Genomic DNA, 26,942 nt, shown 5'->3' with positions numbered 1-26,942 from the left:
CCTTGGACTCCACTGTGTGCACAGACTGCTTCTCTGTCCAGCCTCCAGAGGTTGTGGCCTTAATAAGAGACTCAAGAGTTTCACCCACCGTCCTGCAGGCTGCGTCTCAGAATGGAAGCCTCACTCAGGCATCCCCGCGGGGACCCCGCTGTGGTTCTCTGGTCATGGGGACAGATGACGCTTTGGCTCCTGCTTTCCTCCCTTTGAGTCTTCCAGGACCCTGACCATGGTAACATCGGAGACTTGCTGAAGCAAGTTTTTTATTAGTCGATTTCCCTCCCATAGGTGATGACTTTTAATTAATGACACATTTCTTTTTTTTTTTTTTTTAAAGATTTTATTTATTCGACAGAGAGGCAGGCAGAGAGAGAGAGGGAAGCAGGCTCCCTGCTGAGCAGAGAGCCCGATGTGGGACTCGATCCCAGGACCCTGAGATCATGACCCGAGCTGAAGGCAGCGGCTTAACCCACTGAGCCACCCAGGTGCCCCAATGACACATTTCTTAAAGACAAGCCAAAGAAGGAGGCACATAAACACAGAACTGCATCCAGGAGAGCTTTTATTCGTACGGAACAGTTTTAAAAATACAGAATAAAATAGCTTTATCTCTACTATTATTCACAACATCTGGTCCAAATAGTACATATTTTTAAAATACTTAAACGTTTAATGAAGCCATGTTAGAAAAACAATATGAAAATTCTTTTTAAAAATTCCATAAAAGAATTACACATCTCAAAAAACAACCCCACCCCCAAATACCCTCGGTATGCAAAATAAACATAAAAAACAAACAAAGAAAATCCCCGAAAGGTATATAGCCAAAGTCAGTCACAAAAACTCAAGGAAAATATAGGCATCCCCACTGCTTTAAGAACAGTCAAGAAATTTATTAATGTGTCAAACAAAGGTGGTTACCAACTTACAGAAAAGGGTATTAACTCGAATTGTCAGTAGGACGGCTGCCCCAGTGTGGGGGCCCTACGTGCCAGGAAACAAACACAGGAAGTCGAGGAGCGCTGGATGGGACTTCTGCGGAGTGAGGATGAGGCACAGTCAAGAACCACCTCAAAGGACAGGAATGTGTGTGAGGCTGCCGCAAAGGGGTGCCCAGCGCTAACGTGCTTTCCGCATCCACGGGGCTGGGGGGAGCCGAGTGCCGGCACCACGGGCAGTCTTCTCGCGCTGCCACTGCAGGTGAAGTGGCGAGGATCCAAATCCTAAGACAGAGTACCACACGCACAGCGTGTGAAAGCCTCAGGTGCTTCTCTGAGGCCAAGAGTGGCGCCCGCAAAGAGAGCCCCCAAAGTCTCAGACCCATTCATGTGGGCAAGCATAGCCCCCCGGGGCCCAGGGGTGGGGTACCCGTGCAATGCTGCCACCCAGCGCCGGCCAGGTCCCAGAATGAGGCCTCTGCCACAGCCACCTAGCCACCTGCCACTCCTACCACATTGGTATTATGCAAGATTACCATTGCCAACTTCAAGTCTAAGTTGCCAGTACCGGTATTTCAGCAGGGCCGTGAACTAAGGAAGTAACAACTTAGCTCGTGGTGATAAAACAGATGCGTGGGTAAATAAAGTATACACACATACTAGAGATTCATCAATGGAGAAATTCTATTATCACATGACATTGTCATGAAAATTATATCATTCCCTCCCTGGAAAACTGTGACTATTATCCTGGGTAGAAATGTTACTTTACTATATGGAAATACTGCAATATTCATGCATAAACCAAGGCGTCATCAGGAAAGGAAGTATTCTACAGTATAAAGCAAATCCTGCTTGTGACTTTGTTGCCATGAAAATGGGAAACCATTGGGACTTGTGATGCTTCAGCTGGCCTGGTTAAGCCACTTTGCTCCTTCACCAATCACCAGAAACTCACTACATGTTAACAGCTAAAACCATCTTGAGAAAGACTCTACGAAGGAATCTAAGTTTAATTACCTAGTGAGGCAAAGACTGGAGCCATTGCCCACTATTCTGTCAACCATGTTAGATGTTTTATTAAAACCAGTGGTGGGATCCCCCTTGCCACCCACCATGATATGACAGCATCTACCGTCCTTACAAACACTTTCTACTTCTCACATCAAGATCACCAAGGTGAATGTAAAGATGGTAGGTACGTGGTCACTATGGAAACTGGAGTCTGCATGGCCTGCCCAAGGACATTTACATCCAAAACACTTTGAAACATTCCACTGGCCAAACAAAGCCTGGTGGGTATGTGCCCCAGCAGTGCAGGCCAACAATGTAAGTGGTAAGTATACAGGTACAGATGAGGCACGGCCACTGTGTTCCCCCAAACTTCCCTTTCATGTGTGTGCTTAAGCCTCAAGAGCAGATGAATCAAGTTTTTCTCTTGATTATAGACTGGTTCTACAGTATATCTACCAGCAGGAGGACCACTGTCAAAAATGGCATTCATCAGAAGACTCCAACCACTCAAGCAAAGGTGAGTTTCACAGGCCGCGCAGAAGTACCAGACTCAATGGGACCTGGAGTCTGGCTGCCCTCTCTCCTCCCCACCTCCTGTCCCCTTTCCCCATGACTTAGGGAATCCAAAGTTGGCCTCAATGGAGCAAGAAGGGTAAAACGCCTCATTTCTGACAGAGGGTCGAGGTCCAGGGCTTCCCTCCACAATTAAATGCTTGCAGAAGACATCCATCCCTCCAGACCAGCAGACCTGCAACCTCCCAACAAAACCCAGTCCAAGGAGGGGTTTCAGAAGGGAGGGAGTGTCTGGATGTTTGAAGCACATGTCCTGAGTGTCACCCACTGGGACGGACGATGCCAGGTTGAAAGTGAAGATTATTCAATGGTTCAGATGCTTTTATTTGTATATTTGGTCCTTCTGCTCCCTTAGTGAGCTAGGATCTCTGGCATGTTTAACAGTTTTCCCCACTTTTCAGGGCAGAGAAATTAGAGATGCTGAGCAAAAACACAAACAGAAGGAAACTAAGAGCGCCTTGGAGCAGGAGGGCTTTTGACATCAAGTGCTTACCAACCAAGTCACGGGGACGACAGTCGCTAAACAGTGTGCTTCCAAAGTTAACTAGGCATCAGGTACAATTTTTAAAAACAACATACAAAATTAAAAGTAATTTAGAATCTAATTTTTTAAACTTAATCTGCAACCAGATCTTGGCAGAACAATGCAGTGGCTCTGAACTGTTCTTGCTAGAATACACTTTGCAGCCCCAAACTTCCCAGAAGCCAGGGAGGCTGCAGTCACAATCACGCTGCCAAAGACACCCCAGTGCTGTGGCACGGAGCTGGCTGTGGGAGCAGGGAACGTACCCTCGGGACACGAGGCTGCGGGGAGCCATGCTCTGCTATCAGAGACAGGAACACCTGTGGCCACCCAAGGCTCAGCCAGGTCAACGAACCACCTAGGAAGCACCACCTCACGTGGCAAGGTCACTACTTGGTGTTTCAGGGTTTTCCTTTGGCTGACAAATTTCAAACCAAATTTCAAAGAAGTCACTTTTTTCAGAAAGGATTTAGTGTTATTAATGAGAACGCGAGAGAAGGGGCCCGCCACCTACTTTTCTCACCACCATTCTGCAATGACTTAAATAGGAAAGGTGCATTTGGCCAGGGGGGTCTACTCTACCCCTCTGCAAAATCAAGATCCAGTTGACACACAACATGGCAACCCACACAGAGTCTCCGTAAGCCGTAAGTGCCAGAAAAGACTCGAAACAGAACTGCAGTGATGAATTTAACCAGGATGTCTGACCATTCAATATGGCGACTCTGTCGATTACCTGCCCCCAGCTTCCCTTCTTCACAAAACAAATTCACGTATAACTTAACCCATAAGGTTTCTGGGCTCTGGTCCAGTAGTCAGTTTTGATAAATAGATTAGGCATTACAGTATTTACACTTTCATGGTATCAAGCAATACAAAACACAACCACAATAATGGTTACTGGCCTTCAAAAGCCATGATGACAAGCTTCCCTGATGGTGTCCACAGCTTTACAAATGCTGGTTCTTTTCTTAATGGGAGGTGAGGGGTGGGGGACAAGAGACAGGGATGCAAGGTAAGAGGGTCACGTGGAAAACACTGATTTCAAAAACCTGCTATAGTCAATAACATTAAATAGGAATAAAATCTTGTAATTTATAGACACGCGCAACAGTAACTGACATCCACATGACAGCAGAGTCAAGACTCCCATGAACATCTGCTAAGTGCCATCGTGTGGCACTCTACACCCATCGCACCAGCCTGGAGTGATAAATGTCAGATAGAGTGTCTCCATTAGAGTGAAAAAGAAGCCCATATGAAATGTGCTGGCCCAGCCTGGGCCAGGATGGCACCAAGAAAGAGCAGTTGAGAATCAGATTCAACTTCAAGGTACTTTCCCTTCCCCTCCAATCCCCCAAACAGATTTCAATTCTAAGAACATCTGTACAGACCTTACTCACACACAGACATGAGCCTGGGGTAACCATGTCACAGTTTTCAATCAGGCCAATAGCTTCCCTCTAATCAGGGAACACAGAATCACATTTGACCCATCAGTTGTGACAGTGTGAGGATACTGGTGCCCCATGACCAGAGGGGTTCTCTGTGGGTTGTAGGCCAAGGTCAAATTAAATAGGAGCAGGTCCAGTTGCTTCTGGGACAGAAAGTCCCTGGACCATGGAGGCAGCTTGTAGGAAAGCTAGCCCAGGGTGCTGGAAGGAGACCAAAACCAAGGAACCGCTGTGGATTTCAAATACCCACTCCTACAGGATGATAGGAGCTTCAGGTTCAATGGACGCTCTTAAGGGCAAGGGGTAGGGCTTAAATAAGGAGACAAGTGAGACACGATATTAGACACAATCACCACCCACAACAAAAAAGCTATCTGTAATCGTCTTAGCTCCGGGTGCAGAATGTAAATGCAGATATACAAACATATAGGTTACTGCTTGTTACTCAGCAAGGAACTACAGATTCATGCCCCACTGCGGCCGGGCCACAGGTGACCTACAGCTATACCGTGGCCTGTGAGTCCTCATCCGGACTCCGGCTGGTGGCACTCTTCCCGAGGCCTTTCCACGTGTAGCCCGCGAAGGTTGGGCTGACGGGTAAGTAGCTGAAGCATCTGTATTTTTTAATAATGTTCATGCCAAATGGCAAATCGTAGGACTCCATGCCATCGAGCGACTTGCTCCCTTTGCCCACACCCTTCTTCCATTTCCTGATTCCTCTTTCCTCTGGAGTACCTGGAACACACACATACAGACACACACAGAACAATACAAAGGAATGTTTAGCCTGACAGTTCCACCAGGAACTGAGCTTGCCCAGCATGCTGTCCCGCACAGGGAGCTGCCAGGAGGACAGCAAGGAGCCCTTAAGGAGGAGTGGATGGCACTCAGCCATCCAGGTGCCTGAGCCAGAAATCTAAGAATCGCTAACCCATCCTTGTGCTTTTTGCTCCACATTCAAGCCATCTGACGGCTCCAGCCTCCTCCCTGTCCTTCCACATGACCCATTTCCTCCCGTCACTGTTGAGGTCCGGAGCACGCCTCATTGCCGCTTTCCGGGGTCATCACAACAGTCCCCTTACTGCCTGCTCTTCCATCTCACCATCTCCTTCCTCCAATCCGTTCTCACAAAACCACAAAATGGGACCCATTTATAATGCCTTCAACAACTGGTCAGGGCAAACCACCTGCATCCAGGCATAATGAGTTCTATCCTACTTCGCTCTGTGTGTGTGCGTGCACGTGTGAGAGAGAGAGAGAGACAGAGAGAGATGGGGTGGAGGGAGACAAGGAGAGGGATACACCTGCTCTGTATTCTCCACTTGTCATGCCCCTTTTGTGAGGATGAACTTCTACTGGCATTAACATTCGGGGACACTGTACCCCAACAGAGGAGTGAGGGAGAATGATGTGGGCTCATTCTCAGCAAATGCTGAGCCTTAGATTCGATTCATAAATCTTTCCAGTGCAGAGAGGTGCACTGGAACCTGCTCTTGGCTACACAGGACATACTTCTGTGCCCAAGCCTAGATGACGAGTTCGAGTCCCCAGTGAGTAGAAGGAACATCATTATTCTCTTACATCCAAACTATGCCCTATGCCCTCCCATCAGTGTTTCTGTGACAGGGCTCTCATTCCCACCTGTCTGACTCCTAAGCCTGCCTCTCAGTTCGCTCTGAGAGTGTGTGTTACTGACATCCATGAATCTAACGCAATCCACTAATTTGTGCACGTGACTCCCTCTGCCTGATGTGTTGTTCATCCCTGGTTTCCCCAGCAACCTCTTCACAGAGGCTTTTTGAAGGTGTGCGGTCTTCAAGGGAAACACCTCAACAAAACCTTCTAGCTCAAGAATAAGCATCAGCCTTCCTTGAGGGAAGGTGAATCTACCCACGCGTCCACAGAAGCATTTTTCAGCCTCCTCTGGGAAGCTGGGAAGGCTGCAAGGCAGGACCCACATCACCTCCTCGTCCAGCACCCAGCACTGGGCATAGAACGCACACCGGAGGAACAAGGGTTGCAGATGTCGGGAAGAGAGCCACCTCCATTGGTCCCTCAGTCACCGATCCTGACAACAGCCCGTGCCGACCATACTCACTATCTTGAGGTCTTAGTTGGCAGGGGCCTGCCTCAGGAAGGAGAAGGAACCCCCATGGGCTGTCAGCAGCTCAGAGGCGTTGTCTGAGCAGGCTGATGAAAGCCGCTGCGGGGACTGAGCCAGGCAGCACAGGGTGGGCAGACAGCCTGGAGAGTGACCACGGTGAGGGACTTCCTTGCTTTCTCCTAACTGAGCAAGGAGGAAAAAACCTGCTAGGTTTATCAGCAAAAAAATGGACTCACAAAAGGAGGCTGGGAGTGTCATCTTAACCACTTAAAAGACCGTCTCAACCACCAATGGCTCCGAGCTGATTCCTTCTGCCTGCTTCCCTATTTATTTGGCAAAATGAGTGCTTCACACGTGAAATAAGCATGTGTGTATGTACCACATACCTGGGATGGTATTATCCAAAATAAAAGCCACGCAGCCTCCTACAAACATGGCAGTTGTGAGAAGAACGTTCAACACCTGATCGATTCCTGTTATCCCTGGAAACAGAACACAGTGGTAGGGTCACAGCCATGGCCAGGAAGGAGCACTGGGGGCAGGACAGGGGGGCAGGGGAGCCACCAATCACCAGTCAATGCAATGCATGAAAGTACAAATTTCTGTTGGACACAAGTAGATAAATTTTTGCCAGTAACATTTTAAACTTTTATAAATAATTTCAACAATAATCAAGAGGTTATTCCTATAAGGAAAATCCCCCAACAGTGGTCCCCAGAAAAGAAATCTAAGAGTGAAGCTCACCCTATAATGAACTAAAAAGCCACTGGGGTGTGGTGTTAGCAGATTAGGAAAAGAAAATTAATAAAAAGATGGCTGTTTTAAGGCTGAAAATATTACAAAGTGAGTAAGACAACAAAAACATCTGTGGTGTTTGCAATCAGATAAAGGGTTTCAGAATCCTGGATCACTGATTTGTGCTTAGCTGCTTTTAAAGGATTTTATTTATTTATTTATTTGACAGAGAGAGAGAGAGAGAGAGAAAGAGAGCATAAGTAGGCAGAGTGGCAGGCAGAGGGAGAGGGAGAAGCAGGCTCTCCACTGAGCAGAGAGCCCAATGTGGGACTTGATCCCAGGACCCTGGGATCATGACCTGAGCCGAAGGCAGCCGCTTAACCGACTGAGCCACCCAGGCGCTCCTGTGCTTAGCTGCTTTTAATTAGGAGCAACTGCATGTATATAAATGAACTCATATGAACGTGATATATTAAAATATAAAAAGGAGCAAGAATCTCCTTGTTATTAGAAACTCTCACACTTTCTATATTAAAAACATATGATCCTTAGGAGTGCCTGGGTGGCTCAGTGGGTTTTGGCTCAGGTCATGATCTCAGAGTCGTGAGATCAAGCCCTGCATCAGGCTCCACGATAGGTATAGAGTCTGCTAGAGGTTCTGTCTCCCACTCTGTCTTTGCCCTCCCCCGCTTAAAAAAAACAGTTTTCCTTTGTTCATTTTTCATGACATCAGGTTATTAAAATTAAAAGGTGTTAAAAAGGTTAATCTTGAATTCAAAAGTTACAATCCTGGTAGAAAGACATGTATTTGAAAGTCTATGAAGCTGAGTTTTTAGGAATTATACATTTTCATAAAGCATTAATCTGAGAAATCAAAAGGTTTTACACACAGGCACTGTCCCAAAAGACAGGGTCCCAGTCAATAAAGAGACCTTAACATACACATGAGTCACGTGCACCCGCCAGCTCATGCTGGATGTGCAAGGGGCTTCCAGATCGGCGGTGGCAGAGTGAGGCTTGAATCAAACACATGTCAGAGGAGACAACTCCTGAGGTTCTAATGCCCTCTGTGACAGGCGTGGGGTGTCTGTGAACCGACAGCTGGGATTCCAACTACTCCCAAGACTCAAGGCCAGTTTTCCTTACCTGTGACGAGAGGGTTCTGTCTGAGGTAACTTGGAAGGACGAGCCCGAAGAATATTGAAAATCCAAGCACAAAGAGGTTCCGGGAAGAATTTAAGTCGATGAACTGCAGGTTGGAGAGCCCAACAGCTGTGATCATTCCTGGAAAGAAACAGCAGATGGCAAGTTGCACGGAGCTCACCTACAGACGGGTGACGGGCCTTGCAGACTCCCCACATCGTCCCTTCTCTGTCCCACCAGAAACCAGCTGGGACACAGAACAGTGACAGGATGCGGTCAGAAAGTGACCACCTGGCTCTCTGATCCAAACGGCTCACGGCTGACACAGGGACACAAACATCAAACGACACCTTCTTTAAACCAAGCAGAAAACTGAGGACATCGGTTACCCCTGAAAACCTCTATGCAAACATCTTGACTCAACTGGGAAACCCACCCGAAGATCTGGGCCCTGTTCACAACTGGATGGCACAGAGATCATGTCGAGAGCCAAGGTAAAAATGGTCAGTTTTAAATGGCCATTCAGGGGAGAAGTTAAATCAATTAGATACACCAATTAAAGATTAAGGTCATCTTATTTTTCCTAGCACAAGTATTCTATATTTGGTTCTACCTTTAACATAAATTCAACTCAGAGATGGCTGAAGGTTTTCATGTTTTGAAGATGTATCCCCTTTGTATTTTTAAACAGAAATATATTATTACCTCCCATCTCACGGAAGGGATTCGTTAGCAAATGTGCAGAGGAGGAGAGAGGTCAGGCTACCGAGGAAATGGGATCTCACCGAAGAGAGTACAGAAGAGGGCACCAAGCACGGGATCGGGGAGGGAGGCGAAGAGGGCACTGAACTTGCCGATCATGCCCAGCGCCAGCATGAGGGCTGCGCCATACTGGATCACCCGGCGACTGCCGACCTGCGGGACACACCAGAAGCAGATGGCACTCAGTGCCAGTTCTGCGCCCATTCTCATCCAGTGCCCCCCGCCCTACCCCCGTCCCGGAGCAAGTGTAACAAAACCCCACACATCCCCTAGATCCTGAAAACTTATTGTTAAGACAGGTCTCGTCAGATAGTGATGATTGACCTCAGGGAACCACTGCTACACAGACACCCCAAATAAAGAGATTCCTCTCCTCTAGCTCATCCTGTCCACGCTCCAGGAGGAAGGCAGCACCAGGGCTCGGCCTGTGCTTCCCTGCACTCTGGGTAATGTCATTTCGGCGTGGCTGTGCTCCAGCTCTTGGGTCCCAGGTTTCGAATGCCCTTATAGTCAGCAGCTAGGATGACCTAACATCAAACACAAAAACCCTGGTTCATCCTGCTTTTCTCTTCTGGGCTCTTAGAATCACCCATTACCAAGTTAACCACCCCAAAGCAATTCACCTTCGTCTCCATCTTCCCCACACCCCGAATCAGACAACAGCCCTGGATAATTCTGGAATCCCCTCTCCTCAAGGAGCTTTGCTTGTGAGAGGTGGCACAGCCAAGAGGCAAAGGAGTGTGGATTCTCAGTGCGCCCTGCCTGGTGTGTACCCCACTCTGCTCTATCCATGTGACCAGGGCAAGTCACTTGGCCTCTCTGGGTGGCGGGATCCTTACTTTTATAATGATAAACCACAAGGTCTGGCTTTAGGCGTTAAATGAGACAAGGTGGAAAACAGTGTGAACAGCACCTGGCAAGCATGAGGCCATGACAGCTTCCCAGGTAGGTTTGCTGACTCTGACCTTTCCTTTGCCTCCCTGTCCTCTCCACTGTGGTAGAGTGACCTTTCAAACACAGCGATGTGGGATGTCAATGCTCCTCTGCCCCCCTCCTTAAATCCTCTGGTGCTCATGAAATAAAATCCCTTCGCAAGACATCCCTAGACCTGTCTACCCAGAACACACCCACATCCCCCCCTTTCTGGTTAGTTCTAGACACGTCCTTCAGAAGACTGCCCAAATGTTACCTCCTCTTTAAAAAAAGTCTTCCTTGATTCCAAGGCTCTGCCTTTCCACACTGGGCCTCTGCAGAACCGTTATATTTTCCACACGGTCTCATCTTTATCTGCTCAACCTGCTCTCTGCCTTCTGGAAACTTCTACCTACCCTGCTGTACCCTAGGCAGTGGGATGTGGAGCGGACAATAGGCTCAAGAGTCCTGTACTGTTGGCCCCTACTGTGTGATGTCTCTTCCAGGAAAACACCCTGAGCACATAAACTGAGTAAAAGAGGTTCCAGAAGTGACTGGGGAGTGTCTGTAGGGCTTTAAGAATGACTTACAGTGAGAAGATGGCTACTTAAATTTAATTAAAATGAAATGAAATGAAATGTCAGCTCTAGTCCCTCAGCTGCACCAGCCACTATATCAAGTGCCCATCAGGAACATGTTGGGTGGTCCCTGCACAGAATAGCAGCGCAGGTGAATGTCCGCTGTGCCCACCACCACACCATGCTTTCGCTGGCTCGCATTGATCTAGAGCTTCCAGCAGCATCTCAGAGGACCCAAACGTCAGTTGGTTAAGAATCAGAGAAGAATCTTACTGAGCCAACAGAGGGATGGCTGTTCCGCCCAGCTGACCCTGGAGGCCAGGCTCGGCTGTTATGATCTATGGTTCCCCACTTCTCCCACTGAATCTTCGAGAGCAGGGAAGCAGCAAGAAAGGGTATGCAAACTGGAGAATCGAGCAAAAATGACTTCTGCTGGGTGGCGTTACATCGTAAGGAAGCCTGCCGCTACTCAGCAAACGTTTTTGGGAACCTACTCTGTGACCAGCACTTGTTAGACTGGAGGGGGAGGGGAATATGGAGAGGAGTAAGCCATAGACTCACCATCACATCACAGCACTGCCACAGTTGTTAGGGGCTGTGGGAAGCCAGGTGGAAGGAGGAGCTGCGGAGGGCTCCACAGAGACGGTCTCAGGGGATGAGCAAGAGCTCCCGGAGGAAGAGCATCCAGGCACACGGGGAACCGCCTGTGCAAAGCCCACCCTCCCAGCAGATCAGAGGTGCCAGGAGGAGGCCCTAGGGACCCTTGAAATAATAAACCTTTATGAAGACTAACCTTCAGGGAAGCTGATCTGCCTTGAAGGCTCAAAACAAACAAGCAGCAACTAAGCCATTCTTCAGCTTGATGACTGAACCAAGTGCCAGGTGCCTATTACACACTTCTGTGAGCGATGCGGGGAGCACAGGCCTAATCCCTGTCCCCTCAGTGCTGATGTAGAGCCTTGGCCTCACCCCTCCTGCTGCCCACTCTCTGGACTCCCTTCCCTGCCTCCATTCTGAACTCTTTCTTGAACTCTGACTTTGCCTCTAGGGCCATCAAAACACTGAACCCTCATTTCTGAGGTCTTCAACAGTGTGGGACACGGCAGGGGAGAAACGGCCTTCCTCTGAAGGGACTGCGCTGGCAGGAGAGGTGGGGTTTACTCCGTCCCTAGAAATAAACTTAGGGCTAAATATCAAGCAGGGACACTACCTACTGCTTACTGTGTACCTACACGTCCAACTCTGCTACATGCATTATACCAATTTATTAATTCTAATGGCTGGCCAGCCGTCTTTATAGACAAGAGCATGGAGACACAGGGAGGTGACGTAATCTGCCCACAGCCACACCGGGACAAAGTCATGGCACCAGGGCTGCAATACCAAACAGCCACCCCCCCTTTGCAGGACAGACACCGGAGCACACTCAGAAGAGAAGACCTACTCCTGGAATCCCACCTGACGGCTTCCAAGCACACAACAGGGAAGCTGGTGGCCTCAGCTCCTGATCAAACAGCTTAGGATCTCCACGTACAGAGAACGACAGGAGTGGATATGGGGTAACAAGAACCCGAACTGCCAGGACATGGAGGCAGATCCCTGGGAAGAACCAGAGATCACCCTCTTTCCACAGCCCTGGAAGCTGGACACAATGGCCCAGATCAGTGCTGTCTGCAGAACTTTCTACAAGAATGGACATGTCTTATATCTGTACTACCCATCGACAGCCACTAGCCACATGTGACTACTGAGCCCTTGAAATGTAGCTAGTGTGACTAAGGAACTTAATTTTCCTTTTTAACAAAAAGAGCCACATACAGCTACTCTCAAATTGGGCAGCACAGATCCAGGACTAGAATTGTCAGATTTCAGAGCTGAGAGTTCTGCTCAGACAAGTGACTTGTCCCAAGTCCTTCCACTAGATGAGGGGCAGAATATAGCCTCCAACATGTGCCTCCTTCCTCCTGGACAGAGTCCTTCCAATGGTCGCATGGCTGGGGCCAAAGAGAAATTTCTACTGTGAGACCCACTTCCCACCCCAAGGCAGCTACACGGACAGCTCAATCATCCCCACTGTGAGTCGGGGCAATGAAAATCAACTCTAGGCCCCTGAATGCATGCCACCTTTGCCTGGGGATAGTAATCCAAAGGGGTTCAGAGGTAAGATCAATTAGCTCATTAAAGAGAGCTAGCAGGTTGCCTTTTCAGAATAAGCTGGCAACATTCAAATTGTAATTAATTATTCCCCAAACCACTTCAGTGACATTTCAGAAAAGAACCTCCATGAACAACACCCCCTACTCCCTACAGTGACTCTGATTACGTTATGTGAGGGGAGGATCAGTTTTAAAGGGGTGCAGAAGGGAGCTGGCTTGTTAAACTGTTTTGCCCTAAGTCCCTCTGTCTATAAGAATTTCATTACTATGGTATTTCCGATTCATTCTAGGTCTGTCCCAGAATCACAGGGTCATGGCAGCAAACTGGTTAAAGAGAGGCATGGCCCTGAGCTCTGTGTGCTCGGCATCAGCTTCTCCCCAGGGACAGTGCCAGGACCCCAAAATGGCGCTGGAGGACATAGGGCATTTGAGAACCAGGAGCACCTGACAGGGCTGTGTGCACACAGGACACTGGGCTCTGCAAAGGCCCTGCTGACATCCAAGGAAATCAAAGTGTCAGAACCATGCGCCCTTCTCACCTGGACTCACAGTCAGGATGAACCAAGCAGTCTCTGGTTTCTTTGGGTCTGGTCATACAATCTTGCAGAGAGCAGGGAAGGGGGGGCGGTATTTCTAACTGTACAGAGGTCAGATAGCTTAAGAAGACTACAGCTTGGCTGCAGATTCTCAGGACACAGCGCTTGGGTGAGGGAGACCTATGGTGTACACAGCCATCCCAGATGGTGAGCAGGTGTCCAGCTGCTCGGCGTACAGTGGCTGGGGCAGAGGCACGTTCCAGCCCCGCAGACAGTGAGCTCTGGCAAGACAACTGGGTTCTAGAGTTCAGTACTAAGTGAGAAAGGCCTAGGAGCGGTTCTTCACAGAAGCTGGACTGTAGCGTGGGACAGCCCCAGGTCAAAGATCTGTGTGGGGACAGGGGCAGAAGAGGCCCACGGGGAGGACTCCAGACCCAGACCTTGCTCAACCTGGGGGCCTGTGGCCTGGCAAGCCCACTAACTTTGTGCCAGATTTCATCTGAAAGAGAGGGTCCCTGTGGCTTTGGTTTGAAAACATTAATTCTTTACTGTAAGATTGATGTTTTCCTATAAGGAATGGGACCATCTCACATCTAGAACTAGTGCTGTCTCCTGCTCCAGTTTCTACCTCCTCCCCTGACCCTGAGGTCCACTCTCATCATAACAGCCAAAGTGAGACTCACAAAATATCCTGATGTCAGTTCAGTTGGTTAAGTATCTGACTCTTTTTTGGGGGGGTGATGGTGTAAATATTTATTTATTTATTTATTTGACAGGCAGAGATCACAAGTAGGCAGAAAGGGAGGCAGAGAAAGAGAGAGGAAGGGAAGCAGGCTCCCTGCTGATCAGATAGCCCAATGCAGGGCTCGATCCCAGGACCCCAGGATCACTACCCGAGCCAAAGGCAGAGGCTTTAACTCACTGAGCCACCCAGGCGCCCTAAATATCTGACTCCTGATTTTTGGCTCCGGTCATGATCTCAGGGTCAGGGGATCAGGCCTCATGATGGGCTCCGTGCTGGACATGGAGCCTGCTTAAGATTCTCTGTTTCCATCTGCACCACTGCCCAACTTGCACATGTGTGTGTACAAGGATGCACTCCCTCTTCCTCTCTAAAAAAACCAAAATCAAAAACAAAAACAAAAAAACCCAAAGCCTAATGGAGCCACAGTCCAGGGGATGTCCTTTCCCTGTCTCTGGCAGCTTCTGGGGCCTATGTGACCTGGTCCTCCATTACCTGGAAGATGTTACCTTCTATTACCACCCGCACCCCATACTCTGCTCTTGCCCCACCGGCCTCCTTGCTGAAGGGCAGCATGTGGACCTGCTCTCAGGACAGGGCTTCACACCGGCCACGTCCTTGGCCTGAATGCTCTTCCCCAAGGGCTTGCATGGCTCCCTCCACCTCCCCTGTTCAGGTCCTTGCTCAAGGTCATCTTCTTGGTGAGGCTTAGCCTGACCCTATTTCACACTTACCAGCCCTCACTCCCAATACCCACACCTGCCCTGTGATTTCTCACACTATGCGTACTGTCTGCAGTTTGTCTACCTCTGTCTAGAATGTAAACACTGACAGCGGGAATTTTGTTTTATTCGCTATTGTATCCCAAGTGCCCATAGCCTGGCATGGGTTGGTGCTTAGTATTTGCAGAATGCCTATGAAGCAGTGACAGCTCTGAGTGCCTGGCTACCCAGGCAGCCAAGGAAGGGAGACCTCCATCAGCACTCCAGAAACCCATCAATGAGAAAAAGGAAAAGGGCGGGGTGGGTGATGGAGATGATCTCGGAATTGGAAGCCTTCCTTTTGGGATTCATGGTGGTTAGACCAATCGATGAAATGGATCAACACTTAGAGGCCCAACCATTTAATTAGAAAAATAGCTTACCTTAGTAATTCCCAAAACTCCAATGTTGGGACTGGATGAAGTAGAGCCATTCCCAGTACCAAATATGCCATCGAGAACACAGGAGAGACCCTCCACGAAAATCCCCCTAAAATGTAAAGGAATGGGGGAAAGAGAAGCATTCATTCAATGGGGGAAACACTCTGAAATATGCTCCAAGTGGCTGCACCCCAAAGGTGGCGTGCTCGGGCGGGGAGCCTCCACACTCCTGGGAAGGGTCACGAGTGCAGAATCTCGGGCCCCCACCCCCAGACCTGCCGGAGCAGAGCCTGCATTCTATTTTAACAGGATCCCCCATGCTCATCCAACTGTGAGAAGCACTTCTGGGAACCACACATTAGACACAGGTGTTTAAAAAACATTCCAAATTAGGGCGCCTGGGTGGCTCAGTGGGTTAAGCCGCTGCCTTCAGCTCAGGTCACGATCTCAGGGTCCTGGGATCGAGTCCCGCATCGGGCTCTCTGCTCAGCAGGGAGCCTGCTTCCCTTCCTCTCTCTCTGCCTGCCTCTCTGCCTACTTGTGATCTTGCTCTGTCAAATAAATAAATCAAATCTTTAAAAAAAAAAAAAAAAAAAAACATTCCAAATTAAAGGCTTTTGCCATTGGTTGGGATCGAAGACAAATACAGGCTGTCTGCTGATCTGATTCTTTTACTATTAATAGTTTCATCAGGAAGGAAACGCTTCGTAATTCTGTCAACACTGCAACTTTTTAAAGAATCAATATATAAGTAGCTCCGTCATGTGCAGCATCCTTTAGAGGAAGCTGTAAAAACCAGGAGTGTGAACACGAACAGAACCGAAGCGAGACATGCTCAGACAGCAGCGCACTGGATCTCATCACCCTCTATCCCTCTGGAAGGGCAGCGGCTGGCTGGCCGAGGCGGGGAAGGGGCAAATCTGTGCTTTTCTCTAAGGCCTCCGCAGGGTCCAGTTTGCTCTCAGCATCCAGAAACGAAGACCAGGTGTACTGAGGAGATAAACCCCACAGCCCATAAGTCTCCAAATTCTGCAGACTGCACCTACGCCTGCTCTTCTCGTCTCTCTATACAGGGATTATAACTGTGAATAGATGACACAGCTTTTAGCCCTAAGAACAGTAAGAGAATAAAGAAATCAAAAGGAACATCCTTCCATGACCCCAAATCAAGCAAAGAACAAGGGCAGCGTCCCGCATCTGCTGTGGTGAGTTTAAGGTCTGGCAGGGTCTCAAAGACAGTGTCTTCTGTGACTGTCAACACGGCAGGAAGGGTGGAACTGCCCTCCATGTCCCAGATAAGGAAAATGAGAGCAAAATGGGGGCAGTGACTTGTCCAAAGCAGACAACCAATAAGGAGCCCTGATGGCTGGCTACTTCCATGCTGAACCTCCCTCTCTTCTCCAAGATTAACCAAAGAGCCAGGTGAGGAGGCACTGGGCCCAAGGAAGAGCTCCATGGTCAGAGGAACGTACCTGTTTATTGCATGGATGGGAGGCGGCGGAGCACAGGAGAGCCTTGCGCAGGCGTAGTAGTCCCCAATGGACTCAATAATACTGGCGACCACCGCGCTGAGCATGCCGATGACGCCAGCGGCAGAGACGGTGGGCAGTCCCCACTGAACTACGGAAGGCAAACAGGAGAAAGTAAGCAGGACAGCAGAGGACTCCACACCACACACCCAGGTTCCAAGCCTCGGGGAAAATCTTTGTTGATTTTTAAATGTCACTCTTCAGTATACTACATGCCTGGGGACAGTTTCTAAATCAGATGAAGGTGGCCACAACCAGGATTGGTCTGGAGAGATAAAGTGATTAGAAGCAGAGGCTGCTTCCAAGCCACGCTTGGTGTCTACTAAATTACAATTTAACACAGCCTGCTGTGGTGGAAATTCCTATTGGGATGGGATATTTGTATGAAGAAGATTTTTTTTTTTTTTTAAGATTTTATTTATTTATTGGACAGACAGAGATCACAAGTAGGCAGAGAGGCAGGCAGAGAGAGAGGAAGGGAAGCAGGCTCCCCGCTGAGCAGAGAGCCTGATGCGGGGCTCGATCCCAGCACCCTGAGATCATGACCTGAGCTGAAGGCAGAGGCTTAACCCACTGAGCTACCCAGGCGCCCTGAAGAAGATTTTTAACCCTGCTGTGAAGGCACGGCACAAAACAGTGGCGATCTTGCCCAGGGGGTGGCATTAAATGAAAAAGTGGCGAAAAGTCACTAGCTAAATTTAAATCTCAGCAGTAAAGCATAGCACCAGATACAGACAGTCCCCTAATGTAAGATCAGTGCTTTTTTTTTTTTTTTCTTAAAAGTAAACCATGTTATGTTAAATAAAATAGTTTCCTTTAGAAAAGCAAAGAAAAGACCTCAGGACACTTTGTGTTGGATATCTGGATTGCCACACGAGCCACACAGGGAGAATGGGTTTGGGAAGAGAAAGAGGACAAGAAGTAAAGTGTGCAGATAAGCCTGGGATGTGTATGAAGGCAGGACTGTTCCTGTCTGGGAGTAGAGAGGGGAGTGCCTGGTCAACATGGCGTTTCCGGGTGGGTTTGGAGATTTTTCTCATGCTGATAATTTCTTTATCCAGCAACATTTTGCATATCATCTCTAATCTAAATAATCTTTAACATAGTTATTGTGTTACTGACAGAGTACTGTAGTTTCATTTTAGTGTCTTGTTTTTGGGAGGGATACTTACTTTCCCATTGTTTCTATTGCCTTTTATTTCTTAGTCTCTTTACTCTGTTTTCTTTTTTTTTTCCCATTTTGCCTGCAGCCTTAAATTAAATGTGATTTTCAAAATCTTTATTCCATGTACTCCAACATTTTAAATTGTACTCATCTAAATTTTTGATCCCTCTTCCTTCCACTCATTTCTATATACAGTATACCCTTGAACAACATAGGTTTGAACTGCACTGGTCCACTTACTAGCAGGTTTTTTCCAATAAATACAGTACAGTAGTGAAAATGTATTTTCTCTCCCTTGTAATTTTCTTAATAACATTTTCTTTTCTCTTATTTTTCTGTAAGGGTACAATATATAAAACATGTAACATACAAAACATGTTAATTGACTGTTGACGTTGTGAGTAAGACTTCCGGACAACAGTAGGGCTGTTAGTAGTTAAGTTTTGGGGAGAAAGGTTATATGCAGATTTTCAGCTGCGGGGGTGAGGCGCATCTCCCCACCACTGCCCACTCGTTCAAGAGTCAACTACAGGTGTGTGTATAAACTTTGTTGGCTTCCAGCCTTCTGTCTGAACTGTTATTTCATCTCCCCTTATAACTAGAATGCCTAATTTATGTTGTCACTTCATAGCAGTTTCTCAATCTCAGCACTACTGACATTTTGGGTCCCCCATCTGTATTTTCACCATTTTTCTCATGCTAAAGACCAAGGACCACTGTTGTAGATATCTGAAAACCTGTCTCCAGATGAAGCCAAACTGTCGGGGTGAACTCTCTTGCTGTCTGGGGGTCCCCTTCTGCCCCATGACTGGTGGCCCCAGAGCAGCTCATGGCAGCAAAGGGCTGTGGTGAAGAGGAGCCCGACAGCGTGGGCCACCATCCTGGGGCCAGAAGCCCAGTCCACTTGGCCACACCCCTCCATGCACAGGCCGGGAGGACCCTGGGGACATCTCTCTGGTTTCTCAGCACATGCACAGCTGCTCTTCCGGAACAGCCCACCCCGTGTTCCTCGTTTGTGCTCATCTTAGGACTGGCCGGCGCCACAGAGAAGACCTCCTGGCAGTGCTCCTCCTACCTCCCACACCTCCTCCTCCTGACTGCCTGGCCAACCGGTTTCACCTCATTTTATATCAGATTCTGTGTCTGTTTATAAAACATGCATTTATTGTTTTTTTGGGGGGAGGGACAGATGTACATAAATACACAGACCATATGATCTGATGAGAATGTTATTTTAGAAAGAATAAACTTTTGTTAAGTATGAACAGGTTAGTGATGGAACAATTGCCAATATCACTGTCATTTAACATGCTTGGAACAGTTTTCTTTGACCCAACCTTGCTATTCTCAGCTTCTCCTACTTTTTCTCATCATCATAAAATGTGAGGATGTGGCTGCTGAGCAGGGGAATAAATCAGCAGAACCCGACTAAGGTCAGGTTTCAGTTCTAATTAAAAGGCCCAAGTGCCGGGAACAGGGTCTTTACAACAGAACAACCAAGCATTAATAACCGCTGGATTCATACAAGTCACTTTTGGGGCTGGCCCCAAAGTCCTCTGTGTGAATCCAAGTGATACCTCAGCTTAGGACTACACCCCCTACCCCCCACACCTTGCCAAGAGTTACCCAACACTTAAATTATAACTCAAGAGCCATCTCCCACCCATTAGTGAGTATCTGTTCACTTCTGACAGCTGTGACCAAATAAAAAACAGAGTATAGCTCCCCATTAAGAGATGACACAAATCCCATCATGCTGAGCAGTCGACTTGCTGATCATCAGGCCTCTCCTAATTAAGCCTGCTCTGTGTGGGCAGCTCAGGTACCATGTGGCTCTCTCTTTGCCTTCTTCAACCCTGGCAAGGGATTCCTTGTCCAGGATTTCATCCCAGTGGAACCAAAAGAATTAGTTCATCTGGGAAGGGAGCTGGCACGAGTCTCCGAGCATTAGTCCCAGCCTTCTGGGGACAGGGCCTCCCCCTGTCCGCTGTCAAATCCTCCAAATTGTAAGACCTTCATGGGACATTCTAGACCAAAGAAGGCTTTTCAAGCTGCAGAGCCTTCTGCCACCCTCCAGCTCCTCTAAAAGAGGCTCTCAGAGCTCCCAACCCCTCTCCCTCTGGCCACCAGAGTACTTACATGGGTATGGGACCTTAAACCACGGGGCTACCAGAAGCACACCCTGCCTGGCATCTGTCCGAGCATAGAAGCCGTATTTTGTGCTGTCGGGAGGGAAGACGTCGGTCACTGTGAAGATGAAGCACAGCAGCCAGGACACGAGGATGGCCAGGATGATCTAAAGTGGTCAAAGGGAAAAGCTCCATGAGGCCAACTGAGGTGGTGGAGGCTGGCAAAACACACACCTTCCTCCTGTGGGCTGCATCTCACACCCCACAACCTCCACCATCGTTGGCACTTTGCAGGAAAAAAACACACCACAGATCTGCTGAGAGCCCATTCCTGGATGGAATCACATTCCAAGAAAGAAGTTTTATGCAGGTAAAGTTACTGGAACCCTCAGCCTGGCTAGAAAGTAAGAATAATGGACAATGTGCTTGCAGAGGCCATGGGAATACAGATCTCCCCATCTCAAACTGTGTCCTCCTACACTGCTGGAAGGATTTTAGAATCAGAACCTTCTGCCACTGGTAAACTTTATGCCAATGACAATTTTGTGGTCATCAGTACCCTGATGTTACCATCCTGACTTAATTCCCCCAGGAAGACCTGCTTAAAACTTCCTTCCACACAAACAAAAGCAATGTTGTCAAAAAATGAAAGTGACTACTCACAGGGAACATTTTGAAAAGCTGTAACTTGTACGCAGTCCATCCTTTCTTGGATTTGTAAATTGGGAGAGGAAATTTAACATTTCTGGCGTACTGCGAAAACAATAATACTAGGAAAATTGTCCTGATGAGAGAGAGAAAGAGAGAAAATAAACTATGTTAAAGGCTATCTGTGTTTTAAAATAATACTCAAAGCTTCAACAGCAAAACTGACCATATTATTCAACTCATTTCTCTAGGAGCTACTAGTCCTTTTAACTGTTATTTGGGAAATCTTATCTTTTTGGAAATGCCATTTTGGGAAAGATACTAGTTCTAAGCATATCTTGATGCTAAAGGAAACTGCCATATAAATGTTTTGGCTAAATTTTCCTGAACAGGACAAGAAAACCTGAAGAATGCACATACTCAGGAAAGATGCTCACACTGCGTAAGGGAAAAAGATACCTACAAGACAATGCACACTAGAATCACAACTATGAATCAGCTACAAGACACGCACTTGCCACACGGGCATGAACACACACGCACATGTGCAAACAGGTAAGGGGGTCCAAAATGCTCTCAGGGATTGACTACCAATAGCAATGTTTTGAGACTTTTCTACTTTCCCGTATTTTCTGATCTATATCAAGAACATAAAGTTAGCTTCAAAAAGCAAAAAGCTTCAACATTTAAGGCCTACATACAGGATTCAGTATTAATAACTTTCCTGAGAGGTTTGTGCGTCAGATATTATGTGAGGGTCATGCCGCCCACCATCCCAGCCTTCTGCAGCGGTGGCTTCTGTGACCATCCACGTCCCAGACAGATAAAGCCAGTGGTCCAATATTACGCAGGCATGAGTTTGCAGGGGGGTTGGGCCAAGGGGTCTAGCTCTGCAGCCTGGCTCTGAACTACTTTGCCACACTATCCTAAGAGCAGGGATACTAGGGCTGGCTCAGAAGGCCATCTACCTCGAGCCCCCCACCCCTGACCCAGCTGCACTGAGGATCAGAGGAGGCAGCAACATCAGATGACTGCTCTGCAGCAGGACCCGGCACGCCCGCTACCAAGCACAGCAGGTGTGGGACGACTTCCCATTGCTGACACAATGAAGGTCTACAAAGATGTGTTTCATCGCCCATAGGGATACACTCTCACTTACGACCCGAGGGAGAGTTGGTACAAAAGTGGGTTCCCAGTCAAAGTTCAGCTTAATTGTTCCTGGGCACAGCTCCAATTGCAGAGATGGAATTATCAGCTCCGCTGACAGTGGGTCAAGTGCAGCTTCACTGTCACATTCCTAACGAGGCACGTGGTCTATAGCTAGCCGGAGAACAGGCTCATGCTGCTCCATCTTCTCCCTTCTCCCCACCTGCCCAAGTTCTTTGTCCACCTGGCGATGGGGATCTCAGCCCAAATACAAAGTCATCGAGCCAGTACCAGTTTGAAGTTGGAAATACACATGTGCCCAAGCTATTTTAATTCCCCACAGGGTGGTAAAGTTTAACTTAAAAATGTTATGGTGGGGGCACCTGGATGGCTCAGTGGGTTAAACCTCTGCATTCAGCTCAGGTGATGATCTCGAGGTCCTGGGATCAAGCCCCGCATCGGGCTCTCTGCTAAGTGGGGAGACTGCTTCCTCCTCTCTCTCTCTCTCTGCCTGCCTCTCCACCTATTTGAGATCTCTGTCTGTCAAATAAATAAATATGTATCTTAAAAAAAAAAAGGTTATGGTGAACACTTGGGTGGCTCAGTTGGCTAAGTGTCTACCTTCAGCTCAGGTCATGATCCCAGGATCCTGGGATCAAGTCCAATTATCGGGCTCCCTGCTCAGTGGTGAGTCTGCTTCTCCCTCTCTGTCTGCTGCTCCCCCTGCTTGTGCTCGCTCTCTCATGCTCTCTGACAAATAAAATCTTTTAAAAAAATGTTATGGTAATGATGGGTGCTAAAACTGGTTTACTTTAAATTTAGATTAACATAAAGTTTTCATGTTCCAAAAAAATGCTGATTTATTTCAAAGTGAACACTCTGAGATTCCAAAAGACCCCAAGTCTATTATTCAGGCAACAGCCACCTGTCATTGCCTGCACCATGGTGTTCACGTTTTAAAGCATGTTTACAAGGGGAGGGGGGACAGAGAATTCCAGGAAGGACACCCAGATCTCAGGCCAAATCTGGCAGTGCAAATGAACTAGGGTGGACTAGGCAGATGAACACTTCATTTTCCTGCCACTCTAAAACCCATCCCCCCCCTTCTAATTTGTTTGTCCTCAAACAGCCTGTGTAGCAGGTGGAGCAGGCAGTCCCATCACAGAGAGGCCACAGCAGAGGCTCAGAGGTGAGGGGTGTGCCTGAGCCCATGCATCTTGGCCAAGCAGAGAAGGGGAAAGGATAAGCCAGCCACAGGTCCTCAGCCCAGGGTTCTGTCCAACCACAGGCTTGCTGACTTTCTACCTTACAAATATTATGCAAGCAATGCAGACTACAATGTAGGAAAATTATAAAAGGTGAATAAGCAAAAAGAAAGACAAAATCCTGAAGACCACTCATCACCCCAGCTTAACAACAATGTAACATTCGGCCTATAGATTCTGAGCAGCTTCCACTCCCTGGATATTTACAGGGCATCACTGGGTCTGGGGCACCAGGGTTAGAGAGGGACATGGGACCACTGACGTCACCCTTGCCCTTGAAGCACTAATAGGTCCATCATCTGACCCAAAAAGGAATCACACTTCACAACATGCTTCCTAACTAGCCTGTAGCCCCTATTAATGCCACCTCAACAGATGGAAATAAGCAACTGCACCTCAGTGGCTACTTAGCATTCTGCCTTATGCACATACCACGTCTTGTTACACAATTTCCATATGGTGTGACACCAGGAGCATAAACAACTGTGGTAGATCACCCCTCCTGGCACCTATCTACATATTTCCTTAGGGCAGGATCCTAGGACTGGAATGGATCTGTCAAACAGTAAATGCCTTATGAAAAAGCTCTTTTTTTCCTTATTAAAAAGCTTCTGATACAAACTGCCAAATACACAAAAGCTGAAAGAATTTACAAATCCCACCCAGAGACCAAAGACATCCACTTGCTTCTCACTGCAATACCAGGTCTTATACTTTTTTTTTTTTTTTAAAGATTTATTTGAGAGAGAGAGACATCGAGACAGCGCAAGTGAGGAGGGCCAGAGGGACAGGGTCCCTGCTGAGCTGGGAGCCCACCAGGGCCTGATTCCAGGACCCCGAGATCATGGCCTGAGCCGAAATCAAGAGTCAGAGGCTTAACCAACTGAGCCACGCTGGCGCCCCATAAAGTCTTATACTTTTAAATACCTACCAATTTCGTCAATTTAAAAAATTATCGTTGTTTAACTTTCATTCCTTACACTGAAGAGTATGTATCTCAGCATTGTTCACAACAGCGAATACTTTAAACAACAAGCATGAGTATCAATGGGGGAATGGTTTCATAAATTCTACACTATTCCATACTATTCAGCATTGTGCAATTTTACAAAGAATGGAGCAGATCTAAACACACAGTCTTGGAGAGATGAGCCCAGAAAACTGTTAGGGTGAAAAGCAGACGATCCTGGTAAAGCTGCATCTGTCACTATGTTTGTGTTCAGGCATACAGGGCAAATACGAACTTCTCACTCATCAATTGTGACTTTATTTATTTATTTATTTATTTATTTATTTATTTATTTTTGAGGTGAGGGAGTGGGTGGGAGGAAATATTATTTTAATTTAGATTTCCCTGTCTAATTACTGTTAAACTTCAAATGACTAGAATTTTAATATATTTAATATATGTGGTGATGGTACATGGGGGTTCCTTACACTATTCTGTATTTGAACAGGTTTGAAAACTGTATGAAAGTAATCAAAATAATGTTTTCTCATGAAAAGCAGCTGTCATCCAGAACCAATGCTTAGAGTTGGGAATGTCACCCCATTTATCCTCTCTTGAGAACCTGCCTCTAACTGTGCCTCTCTTGGCTGACTTAGGAACCCGTGTCAGTATAGTCTGACCTACCACCACTGCCCCCACTGCTATATAAATCCCTGTGAAGGGGCACCTAGGTGGCTCCAGCAGTTAAGCGGCTGACTCTTGATTTTGGCTCAGGTCATGATCTCTGGGTCCTGGGATCGAGCCCCACATTGGGCTCCACGCTCAGCGGGGAGTCTGCTTCGTGATTCTCTCTCTCTCCCTTTGTCCCTCCCCCAGCTCTCTAAAATAAATAAATTAAAAAAAAAATCCCTGTGAATATGCAGCATTGTGATAACCGGGGAGGCTAACCCTTTTTACATACTAGTTAGCTATTTATACTTCCTTTATTTGATTAAATGGCTGCTCATATGATACCCTTCATCCATTATTCCACCAGGACTCTCCCTTAATGAAACTATAAATTAAGGACCTTAACCTTTTTAATGGAATTTGTTGTAAATATATCCAAGATTCATTTATAGTTTAGTTTGTGGTTTATTTTTTTTTAAGATTTTATGTATTTATTTCACAGAGATCACAAGTAGGCAGAGAGGCAGGCAGAGAAAGAGGAGGAAGCAGGCTCCCCACCAAGCAGAGAGCCCGATTTAGGGCTTGATCCCAGGACCCTGGGATCATGACCTGAGCCAAAGGCAGAGGCTTAATTTCAGTGGGTTTTGATGGGAGTTTTAAATGCATCAGTAGTAAAATCAATCAGTCTTTCCCTTTACATTATCTGCTTTAAGAAGGATCTTCCTCTGGACGGCTGGGTGGCTCAATGGGTTAAATGTCTGCCTTTAGCTCATGTTATGACACCAGGGTCCCGAGATGGAGTCCCACATCAGGATCCCTGTTCTGTGGGGCGTCTGCTTCTCCCTCTGACCTCACACACTCTCTCTTGCAAAAATAAATAATCTTTAAAAAAACATATCTTCTCCGCCCATGATTAAATATTTATGTACATTTTCTTCTGGCACATTTATTGTTTTACTTTCTCTACTTAAGTCTTTAATTCAACCGAAATATAATTTAATATAAACTAGGAATCTAAATTTTTTCTAAATAATTTTTCTCATGTAATTCTTCTATTCCCCACTGATTTCTGATATGATTACCATCTTACACTAAATATTAATTTCTTCTTGGTTCTGTTTCGGTCACTCCTATTCTGCTCTACCAATGTCTATCCTTCCCAGGGCTACAATATTGTTATTAAGTTCTGAAATGTATTTTAATTCTTGTAAGAGCAAGTCACCATTTCCTTCTCTCTGACTTCTTTGGGAATGGCCCATATTACTTTATTTTCTTTTTCACTGACTAGCACGTCCAGAACAATCTTAAATGACACTGGTAATAACAAACACGCTTATCTTGGTTTCTGATTTCGGCAGGCAGGCCTGATATCTGTCTCTCACTGTTAAAGGATGAGGCACTTAAAACTTTTATTCATGAAAGATCCTTCTATTCCCATACTGCTAGTAATTGGCAGCAGAGATAGAGACTGAATTTGACTGATGTAGTTGTCATCATGGTTTTTTATTAATTAAATCCACCATGGGCCTATAATAAATTTTCTAGGGACGTCTGGGTGGCTCAGTTGATTAAGCATCTGCCTTCAGCTCAGGTCATGATCTCAGGGTCCTGGGATGGAGCCCTACATTGGGCTCCCTGCTCAGCGGGGAGCCTGCTTCTCCCTTTGCCTACTGCTACGCCCCACTTGTGTTCTTGCTCTCTGACAAATAAATCTTTAAAAACTTTTTTTGGCGGGGGGCACCTGGGTGGCTCAGTGGGTTAAGCCTCTGCCTTCGGCTCAGGTCATGATCTCAGGGTCCTGGGATCCAACTTGGCATCAGGCTCTGTACTCAGCAGGGAGCCTGCTCCCCCCACCCCCGCCCCACCTGCCTCTCTGCCTACTTATGATCTCTGTCAAATAAATAAAATCTTAAAAAAAAAAAAAATAAAAATAAACTTTTTTCCCCTAATATTTAATCATCCTTGAGTTCCTAAAATGACACACATAGTGTGCTGGCTTTTGTATTATTATCTATAAAATCATTTTCCCAAACCATGTTCCAAAGAACATTCTTCCAAAATATGCTACTAGATATGGCACTAAAAAAATAAACTGTGTGTGCAGAGCTGTACACTAAGGCCTTTTTCTGAAAAG

At 47.1% G+C, this 26,942-nt stretch overlaps 1 protein-coding gene across 11 annotated transcripts in view; it reads right to left on the bottom strand.

Annotated features, from left to right (window-relative positions):
* Nucleotides 1-542: 542 nt before the first annotated feature.
* The window catches only part of LOC132008155 (solute carrier family 23 member 2), a 131,451-nt gene continuing 105,051 nt past the window's right edge, over nt 543-26,942 (bottom strand). For all 11 annotated transcript variants that reach the window (XM_059386559.1, XM_059386557.1, XM_059386560.1 and 8 more), the window contains 8 exons: nt 20,795-20,915; nt 20,142-20,298; nt 16,781-16,928; nt 15,312-15,417; nt 9,267-9,396; nt 8,485-8,622; nt 6,990-7,085; nt 543-5,234 (listed from right to left, as the gene is read on the bottom strand). In XM_059386559.1, the coding sequence (XP_059242542.1) occupies nt 5,002-5,234; nt 6,990-7,085; nt 8,485-8,622; nt 9,267-9,396; nt 15,312-15,417; nt 16,781-16,928; nt 20,142-20,298; nt 20,795-20,915 (1,129 nt within the window). In that variant the 3' untranslated portion in view covers nt 543-5,001. The remainder of the gene's footprint in view (nt 5,235-6,989; nt 7,086-8,484; nt 8,623-9,266; nt 9,397-15,311; nt 15,418-16,780; nt 16,929-20,141; nt 20,299-20,794; nt 20,916-26,942) is intronic.

The sequence above is a fragment of the Mustela nigripes genome, unplaced genomic scaffold (assembly GCF_022355385.1).
Source record: "Mustela nigripes isolate SB6536 unplaced genomic scaffold, MUSNIG.SB6536 HiC_scaffold_75, whole genome shotgun sequence".
NCBI classification, from domain to species: domain Eukaryota; kingdom Metazoa; phylum Chordata; class Mammalia; order Carnivora; family Mustelidae; genus Mustela; species Mustela nigripes.
This window is presented reverse-complemented; position numbering and strand designations above follow the sequence as displayed.